The sequence below is a fragment of the Sus scrofa genome, chromosome 12, assembly GCF_000003025.6.
Source record: "Sus scrofa isolate TJ Tabasco breed Duroc chromosome 12, Sscrofa11.1, whole genome shotgun sequence".
Lineage (NCBI taxonomy): Eukaryota > Metazoa > Chordata > Mammalia > Artiodactyla > Suidae > Sus > Sus scrofa.
Genome location: NC_010454.4, coordinates 11,384,329 through 11,404,793, shown reverse-complemented (window position 1 = coordinate 11,404,793; position 20,465 = coordinate 11,384,329). Strand labels below are relative to the sequence as shown.

The 20,465-nt window shown below is 40.4% G+C and overlaps 1 protein-coding gene across 14 annotated transcripts in view; it reads right to left on the bottom strand.

Annotated features, from left to right (window-relative positions):
- The window catches only part of LOC100520512 (ATP-binding cassette sub-family A member 8), an 80,564-nt gene that overhangs the window by 42,504 nt on the left and 17,595 nt on the right, over nt 1-20,465 (bottom strand). For 10 of the 14 annotated variants that reach the window (XR_002337431.1, XM_021068090.1, XM_021068089.1 and 7 more), the window contains 9 exons: nt 16,564-16,667; nt 15,022-15,248; nt 13,054-13,195; nt 12,268-12,453; nt 10,859-11,006; nt 4,284-4,452; nt 2,156-2,214; nt 1,093-1,203; nt 109-284 (listed from right to left, as the gene is read on the bottom strand). Coding sequence is in view for 13 of the 14 variants with exons in the window: in XM_021068090.1 (XP_020923749.1) it covers nt 109-284; nt 1,093-1,203; nt 2,156-2,214; nt 4,284-4,452; nt 10,859-11,006; nt 12,268-12,453; nt 13,054-13,195; nt 15,022-15,248; nt 16,564-16,667 (1,322 nt within the window). In the remaining variant the exon portion in view is untranslated. The remainder of the gene's footprint in view (nt 1-108; nt 285-1,092; nt 1,204-2,155; nt 2,215-4,283; nt 4,453-10,858; nt 11,007-12,267; nt 12,454-13,053; nt 13,196-15,021; nt 15,249-16,563; nt 16,668-20,465) is intronic. The other 4 variants (XM_021068100.1, XM_021068101.1, XM_021068098.1 and 1 more) reach the window with 2 other exon arrangements.

The following is a 20,465-nucleotide window of genomic DNA, read 5'->3' as shown; positions in this document are numbered from 1 at the left end:
CGTATGTACAACGATTTGTACAGAGATAATTTAATGAAGTCATAAAAGCTCAGTGCAAACAGTTAATCTCATTTTGACGAACACATTATATCCAGCATATTTAGATACCTCTTTATCAATTTCATGTGGCTGAATTCCTTTTATTTTTGCAAAGAGCCTGAGATTTTCTCTCACAGTAAGGAAGTCAAACTGCACATTGATTTGTGGACAAACTCCAGTGAGCTTGCTGATGTTTTCTAGGTATGCCGTTTGTGAGAGTTTATTATCATAGATGGTGACTGAACCTATAACAAAGATCTCAAGTTAATATCAGGATAATGCTTAAATTAAGATATTTCTAAATGAAAAACCACTATTTGTTAATAGGATATTAGATGATTTTTTATCTTCAAGTTGTATACAATTCAGGCATTATGAACTTCCATTTTAGTTGTGCGGGTATACGAAAAAGAAAAAAAGAGGTCCTATCTGCAACTCTTCCCATTAAGATGTAGTCTATTTTATCCACTCCTCACATTTAGGCTTGGCTGTCTCACATATGGAATCTTAGCAAATGTGATACAAGAAGAGACCGTGAAATGCCTCTGCCCTGGGATTTACCCTGTCCTTGCTTCTGGGGTCATGAAGACCTCTGGGTGAAAAATCCAAGACCAGCCTCCTGGAAGAGGGATGTCCATGTAGAAAGAGAAGTACAGCAGTCCAAGCTGAAGCCTACATATGTGAGTCGACCTGTGTTAAAATATCCAGCCCCAAACAGTTTCGTCCAGACAGAGAAACTGCCAGTTGACCCATAAAATCATGAGAAAAAATAATATATTTTTATTCTAAGCCATTGATATGGGGGATGCTTGTTGTGCAGCAAAAGTTAACAGATACACACTGGAATGTCAAATGATGATTAATGACTCTGAAAATAATTATCATGAAATACTCAAATTCCTTAAATATCAATTAAATACGACATACTTGAGAATAATGCCACAATTTAACTCGTTTTCTGCTACTTGCCTGTGTTTATGATTAATGATCAGAAGGAGTTTATATTAATAGCTAATTTATTTATCAATCTGACTTTGGGAAAAACCCTTTTACCTTTGGTGGGAACAGATAGCCCACTAAGAATGTTTAACAGTGTGGATTTTCCAGCTCCACTGTGACCAAGTATTGCAGTGATTTGGCCTTCATATATGTCAAATGCCAGATCTAGGAAGAAAAAGCAAAGAAAAGGATGGGCGAGAATAAGGAAGGAAAGGATGTAAAAAGGAAAACTATTAAAAGCATAAATAACATTATGGAGCTAATTAATTGTTTGGGGTTTTTTCCCCCCTTGAATGTCCATGCTTTTTAAACACGAACATACTGGGTCGTTAAATTCAAAATAAAAATAATAAGATACTTTTCATAAATTTACTTTTTAATCCTACTTTTTTTTCTTTCTAGGGCCGTACCAGTGGTGTACGGAAGTTCCCAGGCTAGAGGTCAAGTTAGAGCTGCAGCTACAGGCCTACACCACAGCCACAGCAACTCGGGATCCAAGCCACGTCTGCGACCTACACCATATCTGGTGGCCACACCGGATCCTTAACCCACTGAGTGAGGCCAGAGATCAAACCCACATTCTCATGGACACTACGTTGGGTTCTTAACTTGCTGAGCCACAATGAGAACTCCTTTAATCCTATTTTGAAACATAAAAATTACTTGGTTTAAAGGAAACATGTGTTACACTCTTAGGCTCAGTGAAACTGCCTGGCATTTGGTAGATGGATGCCAATATTTATTGACTGGAACAATAAATCAATAGTTTAGTAAATTACTATGTGGCTGGAACTCCTTTGAGGTAAATGACTTTTATGCACAGAAGAAAAACATATACTATTTACAACAGCTTTGGAATTACAGAAGAGAAATTTAAGTTTACTGAAAAAAAACCCAGAATATGTTTAGACTACATTGTAAATCTTTAAAATACATGTAATTCTAAAATATGCTCAATTTCTTCTAACTTTTATACAACAGAAGTAATGTGTTGGAAGGAAATTTATCATGTGGTTCAAACAATTCATTTTAAATCCGAAATACAACCACTAATTGCTCACCGAGAACAAAACAAATTGAATTAAAATCAATATCAATATAATAAGCAACTTTTTACCTTTCAAAGCTTCTATTTTATCAGGTTTTCCTTTATATTCTTTTGTAACATTTCGGATTCTGAAAAAAAAATTAAAAGTACTTCAAGTGGTGACAATTTTCTTTAGTTTGTAATCCTAGGTTTGGTTGACAATATTGGATGAATCTTATCTTCAGGGAACAGGAAGTTTGGGATTCCATTTGCATGCAGTTGTGTTTGATTTTTTATGTTTGTTTGTTGCTTTTTAGGGCCGTACCTGTGGCATATGGAAGTTCCCAGGCGAGTCATCGAACTGGAGCTGCTGCACCTGCTGGCCTACGCCACAGCCACAGCAACACGGGATCCAAGCCATGTCTGTGACCTACACCACAGCTCACAGCAACAACAGATCCTTAACCCACTGATTAAGGCCAGGGATCGAACACACACCCTCATGGATATTAGTTGGGTTTGTTACTTGAGCCACAATGGGAGCTCTCAGTCGTGTTTGTTGAGAGAGTAACTGGAGTACTGCTTGCCAGCTCTAGCTGCACCCTGGCATTACCTAAGGCGTGTTCAAAATGTACCTATGCTTGAAACCCATCACCTTCTGATTCTGGAAGCTTAGCATTAATATTAGGAACCAGAATCATCTCTGAATTGCAAAGTCAAGCAAATTAGACCAAGATGTAACAAAGTCATCTGATACTAAAAGGCTCATTGTGAACGACTGGAGTGGACTGGAGATATCTTTGAATATTTTGCATCAATATAAGAGGTTGCTTAAGACAGACGAGGTTGGGGTTAGGAAGAGAGGCAAAGAAAATAGCAAGGGCATTGGTTCCCTAGCCCTACCTGCCTGAGTTCATCCCATCTATACCACTTAGCAGCTCTGTGACCTAACTAACGTACTTGTTTTAGGTTTAAGCTTTCCAACCTGGAAAATCGGAGTGCTTTCGGGTTGTCCTGAAGGGCAAGTGAAATATTCCATCTTGCATTGTGCTTGGTTCATGATAAATATTCAATAAACATAAGATGATATTGGTTAGATGAGGATGATTATACAACTAGAAAGGAATAGAATTAACATACGCTGGTTGCTATTATAGATCTAGAATCCTAGGCAGTTTATCTGTTTTATTCTACCAGGTAAATACATAATTCATCAACTGAATTGACTTCATGTTTCTTATTTTGTCATCTCCTAGTCAACAAATGATTCAGGCTCCATTCATAATGAACTCATCATGATTTAATTAGATTTTTCCATCTGTATTTTAATCCCATTTTACCATCATTCCAGAGCACTTATAATTGGGTGAGGTGCTAAAGAGACAGAAGACAAACAAAAGGAAGACGCAAACAGAGCAAATCGTGCCATTGCTCTGCCCCAGGCTGCCCTGATGGAGGCTAAACCTAGATTACATCACAAGATAAATACAAGTATGAAAGAGAAATGGAACAGGCTAAAATGAAAACATGAAATGGGCTCCAGAAGCTCCAGAGACTAGACTCGTCTGAGACCATTCATGGAGGACTGACATGTGCGGCCACTGATGGACAAGTAAGACTTAAACAGGGCTCAAGGACTTTCTTCTTATTTTTTAATTTGGTAATAAAAGTTACCAGCACCAAACACGATGCCCACAGAATGAGGATATATATGACTTTAAAGGGCACACCTTCCTCGAGTCCTTCTGAGTCTACCTTTAGGTCTTTCCTCCCTTGCCTTTCTGTGCTCTTTCATCCTCTTTGGAAAGGCAATAAATAGAAGATGAATGAGAAGTCTAAAAAACTGAGAAGAAAAACACGGGATATGTAATAAATGAGGTGCAGGCAAAGTGTGAAGAAATGAGACCCAACAAAGTAATGAGTGAGGGTAAGAATGGAGAAGAGAAACAGTAGGTAAAAGATGGAGAATCCAGACAAGGTTTCCTTGAATGATCTTTGTTGGTGAAATCTAAATTTGTACTTATTGTGAAAGTCAACAATACAGGGCAGCAAAGGTTGAGGGCAGTTTTCTCTAAACTTGAAGTGGGAAGTGATGGATGCAGTGGGTGAGGTTAGGTGGGAGCCATCTGTGGAGCATAAAAGAGAACTTTGCTCCCCTTCAGGTGCTCACTGCTAGCTTCTCAATTTTTGGCCTCTTCTCCATGTGCCTCCTTGTTACCTGATGGCTTCTTTCCCATGGAACTCTGGAGACATTGGTTCAAAAGAGTCATTAGATGAAGGATTAGAATCCAGTTCGTCTTCAAGGGCTATATGATCAGTCCTCTGTTGTTTTGACCGAAAGGAAGACTTCAGGAAAAACAAGGGTGAATATCGATGTCCATATTCACCTACAAGACAAATACCGGGTCAATCACCACCGGAAGGGAGAGAGCCACCCTCTTTCAGTACAGCAACGCACACGCTTTGCCAGTAAACCGGAATGCACAATCAACACAAGGAAATGCACATGCTGTTTTTGATACGTGTACCTTCATAAGGGAAAACAATCACTAGCATACCTCTATTTCAGTAACTGCTCCTACAGGAAGAAATAAACTTGTGATTAAAAAAAATCCAGCAGGGAACGTGGACATGCAGACAACCAAGAGGCATATGAGAAGATGTTCAATATCGCTTATCATCAGGGAAATGCGAATCAAAACCACAATGAGACATCACCTCACACTGGTCAAAATGGCTCTCATAAAAAGAACACAAACATCAAATGCTGGCAAGGATGGGGAGAAAAGGGAACCCTCAAACACTGCTGGTAGAAATGTAAATTGATGCAGCCACTGTGGAAAGCAGTATGGAGGTTTCTCAAAAAACTAAAAATAGAACAATCATATGACGCAGAAATTCCATTCTTGCATAATATGAGAAAAAAAATCCACTAATGCAAAAACTACAGGCATCCCAGTGTTCATCACAGGATTATTTATAATTGCCAAAGCATGGAAGTAACCCAAAGGTTCATCAACAGATGAATGGGTAAAGACTACTACTCAGCCATAAAAAAGAATGAAATTTTGCCATTTGCAGAAACATGGATGGACCTGGAGGGCCTTATACCAAGTGAAATAAATCAGAAAGAAAAGACAAATACTCTATGATATCACTTATAGGTAGAGTCTCAAAAAATACAACAAACCATGAATATAACAAAAAACAATCAGATTCACAGATAGAGAGAACAGACTAGTGGTTACCTGTGGAAGGGGGGCAATGTAGGAATGGGAATTATAAACTATTGGGTGTAAGACAGGCTCAGGGGTATATTGTACAAAAGGGGAATATAGAAAATATCTTGTAATAACTCTAAGTGGAAAGTATCCTTTAATAATTACATTATTTTTTTTTAATCCAGGAGGATCTTAAATGTTAAGACCCCTTAACTTCAAAAAAGACAGATATTGGACTACACTGAGCATGCTGCAGTCTACCTAGGAGTCCAGGTGTCATTACACTGGCAAAGGAAGAAGAAATTGAGAAGTTATTATTGTATATATAAAACAAATAGTCCAAGAAAAACAGAATAGGATTCAATAAAAATAAGTGTAGGAAAGGGAGAGAGTAGGGCAAAATAATTGAGTGCAACTTAACACAGAGTAGAATTTTAACATGCTACTTTGTACTTATGCTTTATCTCATCCCCAAATAGTAACTTTCCTCTCAAGCAAATGTATTACTTGCTCTAAGAATATATTATTCATGAAGCTCTTTCTGGAAACTAATCCACAGTGTATCTGCATGTAGTAGTCACTTCTGTTTTCATGCCTGTTAGGAGATATGATGAACTGAATAATTCTATTATTCTAATATTTTGAAATTGACCCCTACTGTACAATTGATGGGTTTTCAAACTTATGCGTACTTTTCACATGTTAAGTCATTCACCCATAAAAACATATTTGCTGAGCTCTCTTTATATATGTGGTGTTGGTATATTATTAATTGGTACCTATTTCTTCCCCTTGATTAGAAAGTCTAATAAAAGCATGTAGCTATAATTGAAAACATTCCACCACTAAATTTACTAAACATGACTTTGTCATTCTGTCTAGTTAACTTTCCTTTCTGTCATTCATATTTTTAATATTTTTAGAAGAATTTTGAACGAGGTTGCCCCTGATCTTAAATTTAGGCTTCATGAATAGGTCCTACATTAGGAAGAAAATTAACCACTCAGTTTAGATTAAAGAAACTTTATAGTTATATTAATAAAATGGAATGGTTTTAAAACTGGAAAAAGTATACATGTGAAAAATACCTTTGTGATTAGAATAAAATGTTGAATAAAAGAATAAAGTTAGAAAGGGGGTTCCCTGGTGGCTTAGCAGTTAAGGACTTGGCATTGTCACTGCTGTGGCTTGGGTTACTGCTGTCATGAGGGTTTAATCCTTGGCCTGGGAACTTCTGCATGCCATGGGCATGGACAAAAATAAAATAAAATAAAGCAGAGGCATGAAAATGTAACAATATCTGATATAAGAAGAGACTGATGGGGTTCAGAGCAAGCCACCCCAAAATCCTTTCCTATGGTGTATTGATTATTTTGAATTAAAGTTACTTAAGAAACAGGAGTTCCCATTGTGATTCCATGGTAATGAACCCAACTAATATCCACCAGCACTAGGGTTTGATCCCTGGGCCTTGTCCAGTGGATCAAGGATCCAGCATTGCCCTGAGATGCGGTGTAGGTCTCAGACACAGCTTGGATCCTGAGCTGCTATGACTGTGGTGCAGGCCTGTAGCTGCAGCTCCGATTCAACCCCTGGCCTGGGAACTTCCATGGGCCAGGAGTGGGGCCCTAAAAAAAATAAAAGCAAAAAAAAAAAAAAAAGTTACTTAAGAAACAGCCAGTACAAGAACCCTCTGACCCTGCTTTGTAACTGCTGAAAGCAGGAAATGAGCTCTCTATGTGAGGGGTCCCCTCACTGCAGAGTGAAAGGCATTCTCACCTCCAGAGACAGGGATTCAGGGCCGAGAGGGCTTTGTAAATAAACTTCATTACTTCTGCACGGGTTTGCTAGGCCAAGCCCAAACCCCCAGGTCAGTTTTTCACAAACAACTGTTTCTTTGTTCAAAAGGTCTAACACGGCCTACTTTGGACATTTCTTAGAATCTTATATATTTCTATGTGCTCCCATGCATATGACGTTTAATTTGTTCTTCTGTTCATTTGTCCTTATGTCAGTTTACTTCAGCCAACCAAAGATTCCAGAAGGGAAGAAGGGAGAAGTTTTCTTCCCCTACAAGATTAAAACATCAAAAACTAGAGTATTTAAAGTCTTAGTATCTGAATGTGTTTAAAACAAAGCCTGAAAAAAGGAGAAATACATCACATAACGCACATCAACAGGAAATTTAAATTGACGAAACACGTGCCTAAGAGGATCCTATGAAGCAATTGGAATATAGTGACCTCTGCTTGTGGATACATTGGAGATAAATACATTGGAAAAACAAACAAATACGGAAGAAAATATGAGAATATTTTAAGAAGTAGGGGAAAAAAGAGAAGAATTAATGGTTATAAGGGTCACAGAAGTGGCCCGAACTAAAGTTCTCTAGGAATAAAGACTCTATGATGTAAACATGAACAAAGATTGTTGGGATTTTGCCATGAATGCAAAACCACCAACGCAGAACGGAGGAGAAACTGATAAAATATAATTCATACAGAAACAGTATTAACATAGGGCAGAAGAGCTTAGAATATTAATGGGTGAAACAAATTTTTCAATATAGCTGCATAATTTTTACATCTAATGGCAAAAATAAAGCAAAAATATATTATATGTATTCAAATAATTATAATTGTATAATCAATGTATTAGCCCAAAACGGTAGATCCTAACATCAGGCTTCTCTAAAAGGCAGAGACAGTTACGGTTCTAAGGCATTATCTAAAAAGAACATGGGAGTTCCCGTCTTGGCATAGTGGAAACGAATCCAACTAGGAACCATGAGGTTGAGGGTTCCAACCCTGGCCTTGCTCAGTGGGTTAAGGATCCAGCGTTGTTGCCGTGAGCTGTGGTGTAGGTCACAGACGCAGCTCGGATCTGGCATTGCTGTGGCTCTTGCAGCAACAGCTTCGATTAGACTCTGAGCCTGGGAACCTCCATATGCTGAGGTTTCGGCCCTAAAAAAGACAAAGACAAAAAAATACATTAAAAAATATAAAAAATAAAAAGAACATGATCAATTCACTGCTTCCAGACCTTGTCACTCTTTCTCTTTCCCCTTCTCCACTTTCTGCAAGCGCTGAGTCATTTTATTTAACCTACTCGGTGTGTGTATTTCATCAGTGATTTCCATAGCTTTTCCCAGTTTTACTGAATCACTGTTAACAAATAAAAATTATATACATTTAAGATATATGTCATGTTTTGATACGTGTATACATTGTGAAATAATTACCACCATCAAGCTAACTGATATATCCGTCACCTCACAGTTACCATCTGTGTGTGTGTGTGTGCACGCACGTGTGCGTGCATGGTGAGAACACTTGAGATTTACTGTCTTAAATTACGAACATATGAGACATCATTATTATTATTTTTTTTTTTTTTGCCTTTTCTAGGGCCGCTCCTGCGGCATATGGAGGTTCCCAGGCTAGGGGTCTAATCAGAGCTGTAGCCACTGGCCTACGCCAGAGCCACAGCAACGCAGGACCCGAGCCGCGTCTGCAACCTACACCACAGCTCACGGCAACGCCAGATCCTTAACCCACTGAGCAAGGGCAGGGACCAAACCCGCAACCTCATGGTTCCTAGTTGGATTTGTTAACCACTGTGCCACGACAGGAACTCCGAGACATCATTATTAACTACAGGCACCATGCTGTACATTAGGTCTTCAGAACTTATTCATCGTATAAATGAAAGTTTATATCCTTTTGCATTTCCTATTCTTTTGTTTGTTTGTTTGTTTGGCATTTCCTGGGCCGCTCCCGCAGCATATGGAGATTCCCAGGCTAGGGGTCCAATCGGAGCTGCAGCCACCGGCCTACGCCAGAGCCACAGCAACGTGGGACCCAAGCCGCGTCTGCAACCTACACCACAACTCATGGCAACGCTGGATCCTCAATCCACTGAGCGAGGCCAGGGAACCTGCAACGTCATGGTTCCTAGTCAGATTCATTAACCACTGAGCCATGACGGGAACTCCTGAATTTCCTATTCTGTCCTCACCCCAGCCCCCAGTAACTACCATTCTATTCTCTGTTCCTGTAAGTTCGACAGTTCCACATATAAGTCAGATCATGCAGTATTTGTTTTTCTGTGTCTGGCATTTCAGTTAGCGCAGTATTCTCTGGGTTCTTTCACCCATGCTGTTGCAAATGGCAAGATTTCCTTCTTTTTTAAGGCTAAATAATATTCCATTATGTATATACATACAATGGAATATATATATGTGTGTCCACACCCCCCCCCCACACACACACATATTCTTTCTTCTACCATCCCTTGATAGACTCTTGGGTTGTTTCCACATCTTGGCTGCTGTGAATAATGCTGCAATGAACAGATATCTCTTTGAGATAGTGACGTTATTTCCTCTGGGTATATACTCAAAAATGAGATTGCTGGATTAGAGCATGTAAGGAAGGGCACTTAGCATTCTGTTTTGAATGGGAAATGCAGACATGGAGGACACAGACCCTGCCTTTGATTAAAAGAAGGGAGGGAAGAAAATGCACCAGCATTTTGGCCACAAGTACTCCCAGGGCCCCTAGTGTTCATTAGACACTGAGGTGTCAGTTGGGGTGCATTTATGAACAAAGCAGATCCTTGCCTTTGTGGAACTCAAATGCTTTTAAGTCGAAGAGTGTTAAAAATATAACCTGTTGCCTCTGGGTGACTTTTAAAAATATAGATACCCTGGCCCCACTGCTGATTAACTGAATCAGAATCTCTCAGAGCTGAGCTGGGTTTGGTATCTCTCTCTCTTTTCTTTTTTTGGTCTTTTTTGTCCTTTTTAGGGCCACACCCAAGGCACATGGAGGTTCCCAGGCCAGGGGTCCAATCTGAGCTGTTGCTGCCAGCCTACACCACAGCCACAGCAACACCAGATCCGAGCCGCGTCTGCAACCTACCCCACAGCTCATGGCAACGCCAGATCATTAACCCAGTGAGCAAGGCCAGGGATTGAACCTACAACCTCATGGTTCCTAGTCGGATTCATTTCTGCTGTGCCACGACTCCGGGTTTGGTATCTCTTTAACGTTCCCCAAGTGGTCTGGTGTACATCCAAGGCTTAGAACCACTGAGTAAAAACAGACAGGCAAAAGCAGCTGTAAATTTCCATGATTAAGTACCACGCCAGACCCATTCGGGAACTAGCTTTCTAAGCATCTCTCTCTCTCTCTCTCTCTCTTTTTTTTTGCCACACCTGTGGCATGGAGAAGTTCCTGGGCCAGGGACTGAACTGCACCACAGGAGTGACCTGAACCACTGCAGTGACAATTCCATATCCTTAACCCACTGAGCTACATGGGAACTCCTGAGCATCTCTTTAAAAAGAAAGAAGCCAGACACTTGAAGTTAGTGATTCTATAAACAAAATTCGGCTTTAAATTCTGACCAATCCAGAGAAACGTAGAGAGCGAACTTGACCAGTGACAGTGACCTCCTCTATTTCCTTCCCAAGTGGGTTCTTAGAATATAAATAACATGTGTTAGGAGATTTGCTTTCAGAAATAAAGGTATTAAAATGATATTCAATTTCAATCGCATCACTACTCACTTGATAAAATTCTGTCAAAATAAATCGCCAGTGCCAGATAGAAGAAAATATCAAAAGTTAACACAAAGTTTGTTGCTATTATTAGATTCGAGCTGTCCGATGCGTCAAGAAGTGCATTTGAATTCAAATCATAGTCCGAGCGTAAAAGCTGAAAACAAAAAAGCAGTTAAGTAAAGGCGTTCAGGTTTATGATGAATTTTGAACAGTTAGGTTTAGCATCAAAATAAAAAAGCTACTTTTTTGTCTCATATTGGGAAGACAAATTTGAATGAGACTGCCTGCTTTACAATTCTTACATCTAAAGAAAGGCATGAGCATGTGAACAACTATAATGCAATTTAGTAACTGCTCCGATAAAAATATGTTCCCAGTGAAACTGAAGCAGTAGGAAGAGGAAAGGGAGTATAGGGAAAAATGCATTTTAGCTCAAACTTAGATACATTTTTACTAAATATGATACAGGAAATGGTGTGATGTTCCTTAAAAGTGTCTGCATGAAAGACCATTTATGCTCTTGGAAAAAAACCGCTGGTGTGCTTAAGGAGAGAACAGTGAAAAAAGTGGGCTTGTCTATCATGTTTAAGTTAATGAGTACTTTATAATTAATAATCCTTTTGTTAAGCACTAAATAATGGATATGTAATGATTGACATTACCTTTTAGTTGGAGGGATGGCAAAGTACATTCAATGGGAGACTCAGATAATGAGAAAAGACATTTTAGGAACAGAAATGTACTAATCAATTAACGTGTTTTTAAGGTGTTTTCAACCTTGAATTTTCTCTTCTTTGTGCTTTTTACGGTCATGTGTGCTATTCAATTATTAAGTCAATATGTGCACTCAAATAGTTATTTATTTTTTATTTTTATTTTTTGTCTTTTCTAGGGCCGCACCTGAGGCATATGGAGGTTCCCAGGGTAGGGGTCTAATCGGAGCTGTCCCTGCTGGCCTACACCACAGCCACAGCAAGGCCAGATCTGAGCCGCATCTGCAACCTACACCACGGCTCATGGCAACGCCGGATCCTTAACCCACTGAGCAAGGCCAGGGACCGAACCCGAAACCTCGTGGTTCCTAGTTGGGTTCGTTAACCACTGCACCACAACAGGAACTCCTCGAATAGTTACTTAGAATTAGATTTTGACCTTAAGTCCATTATTTAATAGCCAAAGAAAAAACTTTCTGTCTCTAAAGAATTCTGTAATACTGATCCTCCATTTCCTCACATACCAAACGGCTTATTTTGCAGGGCTAAATACTTCTGAAGCTTTTAAAAGTGCATCTTTGCAATCTCCCAATAGTCTTCCCTAGGGCTTTAAGCCTTACAAACATGAGCTACAGATGACTGAACTCCAGAGGGGAAAGATGTTTCAGAAATGTCATTATAAACAATCTGATTGCTTCTCACCTGGGTCATTCCAAGCATGAAGGCAAAGGGACTCAGAAAACTTAAAATCCACTCCAAGGATGCAGGGAGGTATCTGTACAAAGCCATGAATCCCAGACTCCCGCAAAAGACAGTGAGAAGGAACACTGTCAGGCCAGTGAGGAAAGACTTCTTAACCAAGACACTCATCAGAAAAGTCAAAGCGATCTAAAGCGAGAGAAGATTCAGTTGGCTTACAGTCCTCTGAGAGTTATTATTACCATAATAAAATAAAGGAGATAATATACAAAAGCAATTATATATATATATATATTTTTTTTTTTTTTTGCTTTTTTAGAACCACACCTGCAGGATATGAAAGTTCCCAGGCAAGGGATCGAATCAGAGCTGCAGCTGCCAACCTACACCACAGCCACAGCAACTAGGGATCCAAGCCACGTCTTCGACCTATGCCACAGCTTGTGGCAACACCAGATCCTTAACCCACGGAGTGAGGGGGGCCAGGGATTGAATCTGCATCCTCATGTATAATAGTCAGATTCTTAACCCACTGAGCCACAACGAGAACTCCCCCGTTACACTATTACTTTGTTTTGCAAAATACAAAACTATGTTTTGCAAATTGCACTACAAATTGGCATCACAAAACACTACAAATCAAATGCTACCAGCCCACAGATTTTTCTCATGCAAACAGAGCAGACAGAAGAGAAAAGGGATATATGTAAAATTATAATCTAAATGGAAAAAAACACTTGATCCTTAGGGTAAGAGCTGGATGGGAAGAAATTAAATTCATCCACTCACTAGAGACAATCCATAGAGGAGAAAGAGGGCGAAGATCACCACGAAGCCAGACAGGATGATAAACTGGGCAGATTTTACAATGAGCGTCAAGAAAAGGGCCATGATGAAGATGAAACCAGCATAGAGCAAACCCCAGGAGAGCCTAATGTGGAAACAGAGCGTTATTTTAATTTTTCATGTTCAACTGAACCTGACATCATTTGTTCATTCGTTTATTCATGCAGCAGCTATTTATGGTTTTAAGCATATGTGAATACAGGGAAGAATTCTTTAGGAAGTAGGAACATTCTTTTTCCGGAAATTAATTCCAGAAACACACATACACACACACCATTGTGACAAAAAGGAAAAAAATAGGCTTCCAGTCTAATAGATTTTGTTACACACATTTTCTGCTGCATTCTTTTTTTTTTTTCTTTTCTTTTTAGGCCTGCACCTGTGACGCGTGGAGGTTCCCAGGCTAGGGGTCAAAATCGAGCTACAGCTGCCAGCCTACGCCACAGCCACAGCAACACTGGATCCGAGCTGCATCTGCAACCTGCACCACAGCTCACGACAACGTGAGATCCTTAACCCACTGAGGGGGGCCAGGGATTGAACCCACCTCCTCGTGGATACTAGTCGGGTTCATTACCTCTGAGCCACAACGGATACTCCTCTGCTGCATTCTTAATCTGTGATCTTGGGCAAACTCTGTAACCCCTCCAAGTTCCTCCTGCCCTGGACGATAAGAATAATACTGCAGTGTGGACTGGATGAGGCCATGTCCACGGAGGACCTGTTCCTAGTACAAGGCAGCCCCTCGGTGAATCTCAGACCCTTTTCTATCTCTGAGGGCTCCGGGGTGGGGAGCTTCATGGATTTCCTTGGAGATAAGAAATTCTGTCACTTCTCCCTTTTTCCGGAAGCGGTTTTCGTTGTTTTCTGGATGTGTGTACCAAAGAGGTCACACGCTTGCCTTAACTCCATTTTCTGTTAAGACAGAACAGCTCACTCGCTTCCACAATTCCCTTATTTTGTTTATTAACATTCTCTGAAGGGTATAATGAAGTAATAATAAAAACAAACCAAAAACAGCTGCAAAAACCAACAAAGTAATAGGCACATAAAACAATTAGTATGTGCTACAGAATGTTTTAAGAATTTAGGAAATACGAAATCATTTTATTTTCACAATACGCTATACGAAAATACCATTATTCTCCTCATTTTAGAGACAAAGGGCCTACTAAAGAGGACCTTGAGTGCTACTGTTCAAGTCCAGGCATTTTGGCTCTGGAGCCTTTAGCTTTCACTCTTTGGCTAGCTTCCCTCCACTATTAATTCAATAGAGATTTATAGGATTTGCTTCTGGACTCTTAAGCTGCTGGCCTATGTGGATTCCACCTGGCTCCTTAGCTTCTCTGTTGTTTTACTTCCTTCTCACTATCAACATCACCTCCACACTTTTTCAATTATTCACAAGCTTTCCCACAGGACTCTCTGTTCATACTTGGAGTCACTCAACCCCTGATATTTTAAATTCAAACTACCCAGCACCTATAGCCAATCTTGTTCTGCCAGCTTATTCCCTCAAATATATCCATCATACGTGCTCTTCAATCTCAAAAGGGTTCCTGATCCTTGACCTCTTTCTTTTTCCCTTTCAGTCCCATCCTGGCTTGAATTCCACTTCCACCTGCCTTAGACACCAAAGTCTATCATTTTTCCCACCCTCTTACCTGTGGACTCTATGGTCAGCCCCCAATATCCATGCTTCACAATCACCCAGCAAATCACCCACTTCAGACGGAGAAGCACAGTAACACCTAACCTGAGCCTGGCCAGAATGACACCAAGGATAATTTATTCCATTCATAGGGACAGAGGAAAAAGGTAGAAAATCAGTTGATCTTAATCATGATGTTTGGAATAAGCCCACTTTTCCTGGAGTCCCCCGTTTCTTTACCAAGACTACACTTTACTCACCAGAATGCTGAGTCTCGAAGACCCATCATTGTCATCAGGCCCTTCATCTTCTTCCTCTCTCTTGTGACATTAATAGAAGCATAGTAAGTGAACGGGGCAAAGGAAATAACACAGAAGAAAATGAAGACATCCGTGGCGATCCCCCCTTGACTGATGAAGGGATGTATCTTCATATTTTTTCCGGTAACTGACATCAGCTGCTCCATCACTGACTGATTTGTTGTGAACTGAAGAGAAACATCAATAAACAAAATGTGTATCTTAATGAGCGTCATGCTCTGTTTTCTTTCAGTTCCTCTCTCTTTTCCTGGGAACCCGGAGCAGGATGATTTTGTAGATTTTAATTATTTTGGTTTCTCGACTGGGTCGGATGCTAGCCTACCTCTGCACTTCGTGTCGGGCCACTGGCCCACCTGGAGCCTCAACTCAAGACATTCCGAGCTACTCACGGTGTCTCATCACCGCCTCACCTCCCTGGCCACCACTGCCTCGTGATGTGCTTGCGATGCCTTTACGACCTAACAAACGTAGCAAGCCCCTCACCTCAGGCTTCAGTTTCAAATGGGATCTCAGTTAGGAATTCTTCCACGGCATTCTCAGTCGAGAGCCGTTTTCTTATTTCCGTGTAAGGACTTTAGGGTGTGTCCTCTGATCCGTGTTTGGCTGCGTCTGTGGCTGTGGAACCTGCACATACGCAACCACAGAACCCGCAGGTATGGAGAGCCAAGCGTGAGGAACTTGGCATCGGCAGAGATTTCAGTGATCAATATCCCACGAACAACGAGGAACGTTATTTATTCCTCCGTGGTGGCCTACTTCTACTTTAATCATTTTCTTATCATGGGTCTGGCTTCCTGACAAGGTCAAGTCCTTCAAAGGGAAAATTTCTCTTCTGTCTGTGTCGATGTCTAGGGGGCATAGCGCAATTTAGTAAACTTTATTTTAAGGAAGCTAGTGAGTACCTGAGCAAACAAGGTTGTCAGTTCTTTTTTTGGGAAGGGGGGTGGACGGCAGGGCTTGCGGTTGGAAAAATGATTTTGTAGATTTTAATTATTTTGGTTTCTCGACTATAAAATGCCAGCACTAACGTAGCAAAAAAAAAAAAAATATATATATATATAATTATGCATACCCAAATGTTTCCTAATAGAAAATAGAGACTGAACATTAAAGGCTGTCAGTTCTTTCAGGAAACTTTTGTTTTTTATTTTTTGTCTTTTTTTTTTGCTATTTCTAGCGTGGCTCCCGCGGCATATGGAGGTTCCCAGGCTAGGGGTCTAATCGGAGCTGTGGCCGCCAGCCTACGCCAGAGCCACAGCAACGCAGGACCCGAGCCGCGTCTGCAACCTACACCACAGCTCAAGGCAACGCCGGATCGTTAACCCACTGAGCAAGGGCAGGGACTGAACCCGCAACCTCATGGTTCCTAGTCGAATTCGTTAACCACTGCGCCACGACGGGAACTCCTCAGGAAACTTTTGATGCCCCTAATATTGTGAATGTGCCTGGAACATGGGTTTGCCTTGGATATTTTGTACTCACTTCTATAATAGCAGCATTAATGGCAGCTTGAACAGCCACAAAACCTTTCTTCCAGAATTCTGACACCTCGCAATCAACAGCTTCGTTCATTTCATAACAGTGAGCTTGACGATAGGAAGCAAACCAGAATTATTTCAGTCCCAATTATAAGCAACAGTGGACTTCACAAGGGCCCCAAATTCCAAATGTTCTTACTGTGACACACAGGCTATGAAAATACAAGTTCTAGTCACAAGTCTCAAAGTTGGGCAGGCAGAGCATGCCTAGGAGATGTTCTGCATAAAATTGTAATACACGCTCTCAGCTTTCTCACCCTGTCTTCCATGCTTCATTTGCCAATTAAGAATTTGGTTGAGCTCTTCTCTTTTCTGATTTTTCTACTGTGAAAACAGTATCTTCTGTTTTTTAAGAGTTAGCAGGGCCTAGCATTGCTTGATTCACATGGAACTAAAGCTTTATCTAACATCAGATATAACACAGGCATAACAGGTGAACAGAGGTTAGGATGACCCAACTCACTAGGTTAAATGATGTCAATTGGAACATATCTTTCGAAGAAAAAAAAATAATTAAAAAAAAGCCTAGCAAGCTACTGAATATTACACTACATTAAAGAATTTTGTTTTTGTTTTGTTTTTGGTCTTTTCTAGGGCCACACCTGTGGCATATGGAGGTTCCCAGGCTAGGGATCTGATCGGAGCTGTAGCCGATGGCCTACACCACAGCCACAGCAACTTGGGATCCGAGACAAGTCTGCAACCTACACCATAGCTCATGGCAACACCGGATCCTTAACCCACTGAGTGAGGCCAGGGATCGAACCTGCAACCTCATGGTTCCTAGTCGGATTTGTTAACCACTGAGCCAAGAGGGGAAGTCCTAAAGAGATGTTTAATACAAAAAAATTAAATTTGAGCACAGGAATGAAAGGCATGTTTCATTAAAGTGTTAAATATTTAAGAATTATTTGGAAATATTTTAGATATACAGATGATAGATGACAATGCAATAAACACATTGTGTACCTTGGCCAGATTTTAAAAAGAAATCATCAAGAATGCATTTGGCACCCTCTGTGTCCTGTCTATAATTTTATCACTTCCCCTAGCAGCAAGCCCCTAACTGGCTCTTTCCCGGACTTTGTGTTTATATGTAAGCTTTTAAACTTTCCCTGTGTATCCCTCTTCTATGTATGTAATTTTAAAAAATATCTTAACCTTATTTAAACTTTATATCTCATTGTAGTTACCCTTCTGCATTTTGCTTCATTTTTTCTATGTTATGATTTTGAAATTTATACCAATGGCCCTGTTTTTTTCTTCTTCTTTGTATTTGTATAGAACCCCACTGCAGGAATGTAATTCAAAGTATTTATCCCTTCTCCTACTGATGACAATTTGCTTAAGTCCCTTTTTTCTCTTTACTGTCTCTCTCTCTCTCTCTCTCTCTCTCACACACACACACACAAACACACACACACACGCAAGCTTCTGCTACGAAAGTCCTTTTACATGCCACATCTTTTGATCATTATATGTATATGTCAGGATAGTCTACATTATGCTATCACAAAAAAACAACCCCTGAATCTCCAGGGTTATCACAGCAGAAGTTCACTTCTTACTCAGACTACAAACTCCGTAAAAGTCTTTGGTAGGAGGGGTGGAGAGTCCTCTACTCCACATCAAAGGAAGGGCCCCAAAGTGATGGTGTTTCCTCCAAGGGCAGCTGCACTGCCTGTGAGGCAGGGCTATCTGACTTGCAGAAGCAGGTGAGAAAGGGTTATAAAGAACTTGCACCTGCTTTTCAGTGCCTGGAATCCAGGTATCTGCTTATAGCAACAAAACTCAATTATCCTGTGCTCTCTGGAAGGAGAGGAGACTAGGCAGCCAGTCTTTGGTTAACACAGGCACAAAATGCTCCCCAATAAGATGCTGGTTATGGGTTCCACTTAAAAATGAAATGTCTCAACTTTTGTGGAATTTAAAATATTTTGTAATATTGGGTTCTCTTTGCCACATACACTTGTCAATATTGCGTATTGTTCTCTTGACCACTTTCGGCCAATCTGATAAATGTGGAATAATATCCCTTTGGTTTCAAAAGGCATTGTCCTGATTGTTAATGCAGGTAAGCATCTCTTCACTGGTTTACCCTTTTTCTTCTTTTTTAAAATTTATTATGATTGATTTAATAATCTGTTTTTCTCTCTCTTTTTTATGGCTGTGCCCACAGTATATGAAAGTTCCCAGGCCAGGGTTTGTATTCGAGCTGCAGCTTTGACCTGTGCTGCAGATGTAGCAACACTGGATACTTTTAACTCACTGCACAGGACTGGGGATTGAACCTGCACATCCGCAGTGACCTGAGCTGCTGCAGCTGGATTCTTAACCCACTGCTCCATGGTAGGAACTCTTGTGTTGCTCTTTTTATGAAATTCCTATTTATGTCTTTTCACTACTTTCTCATTTCTAAAGTTTTTCTTATTTATTCAAAAGAAATCTTTATCTAGGCTGGATATGAATCGTTTGTTACCTATAACTATCTCATCACAAGTTTTGCTTTTGTGTTTCACTATCTCTATGATGTCTTTTGATACAGAGAATTCCTCAATTTTGATCTAATCAAATTTATCAATATTTTACAGTTTACATATTTTCATTTTGTTTAGGAAATTATTTTCTATCCCTCAGTAATAAAGGTATTTTCCTATACTGACTTCTGAAAGGTGTATAGGCTTGTTTTCATCACTTAATTCTTTACCTGGAATTGGATGTTCCATATGAGATCATTTCATTTTATTCTTAGGGAAAGGAAATTTTCCTAGAACTGGTGTGTAATGTCTTCTCGGTCACTTGCTAGTTTTCACGTTTATATGAGAGCTTTCCAGGGCTTGTTCTTCTGCTTCATTTGTCAATCTGTGCATTTCTGTATGTTACTATGGCAACAGCATCTGTCTTAGGGACTTATAACACCATTCTTTTTAAAGAGCACCTTGGCTATCAAAGCTGTCAATTTATCTGAAGATTTATTATGATTTTGATTGGAATTACATCAGGTCCCTGAGAAATTTGGGCAGAATTCACATCTGCAGCAGGCAGATATCTAAAAATAACCCCCACTGGCTTTCGCTCTGGTATAATCCCCTCTCCTACGTGTGTGGGTGGAATTTGTGAATATTATGATATGTCACTCCTGTGATTATATTTTAAAGCAGAGTTAACCTTATGTAGGGAGAATGTCCAAGTGGGCTAATCTAATCACCAAGCTTTTTAAAAGTAGAGTGCTCAGGAGTTCCTGTTGTGGCTCAGCAGGTAAGAACCCGACATAGTGTTTTTGAAGATGCAGGTTCGATCCCTGGCCTTGCTCAGTGGGTTAAGGAGCCATAGTTTGAAGACACAGCTTGGATCCCACGTTGCCGGGGCTGTGGTGTAGGCAGGCAGCTGCATCTTCAATTTGACCCCTAAGCCTGGAAACTTCCATATGTTGCAGATGCAGCCAAAAGAAAAGAAAAAAGGAGAGTTCTCTCCAGATGACAGCAGAAGGGGGAAGTCAGAGAGATCTGAAGGAAGAAATTCATTGCATTACTGCTGGCTTCGAAGATGGAGCAGTTTGCATGCAAAAACCAGAGAACTGCCTCCAAGTACTGAGAGTGAACGCCACCTGCTAGTCAAGAAAGACAGGAGGACCTCAGCTGTACGGCTGCAGGGACTGGATTCTGACAGCAACGTGAGTGAACTTGGAAATAGATTCTTCCCAAGAGGCTCAAGATAGGAACTCAGTGGTCAATCCCTTCATTTCAGCCTCGAGAGACCCTATGCAGAGACCCACTCAAGCCTGCCCTCACTTTTCACTTGCAGAACTGAGAGCTGACCCCTGAGTCTTGTTTTAAGGCACTGCTT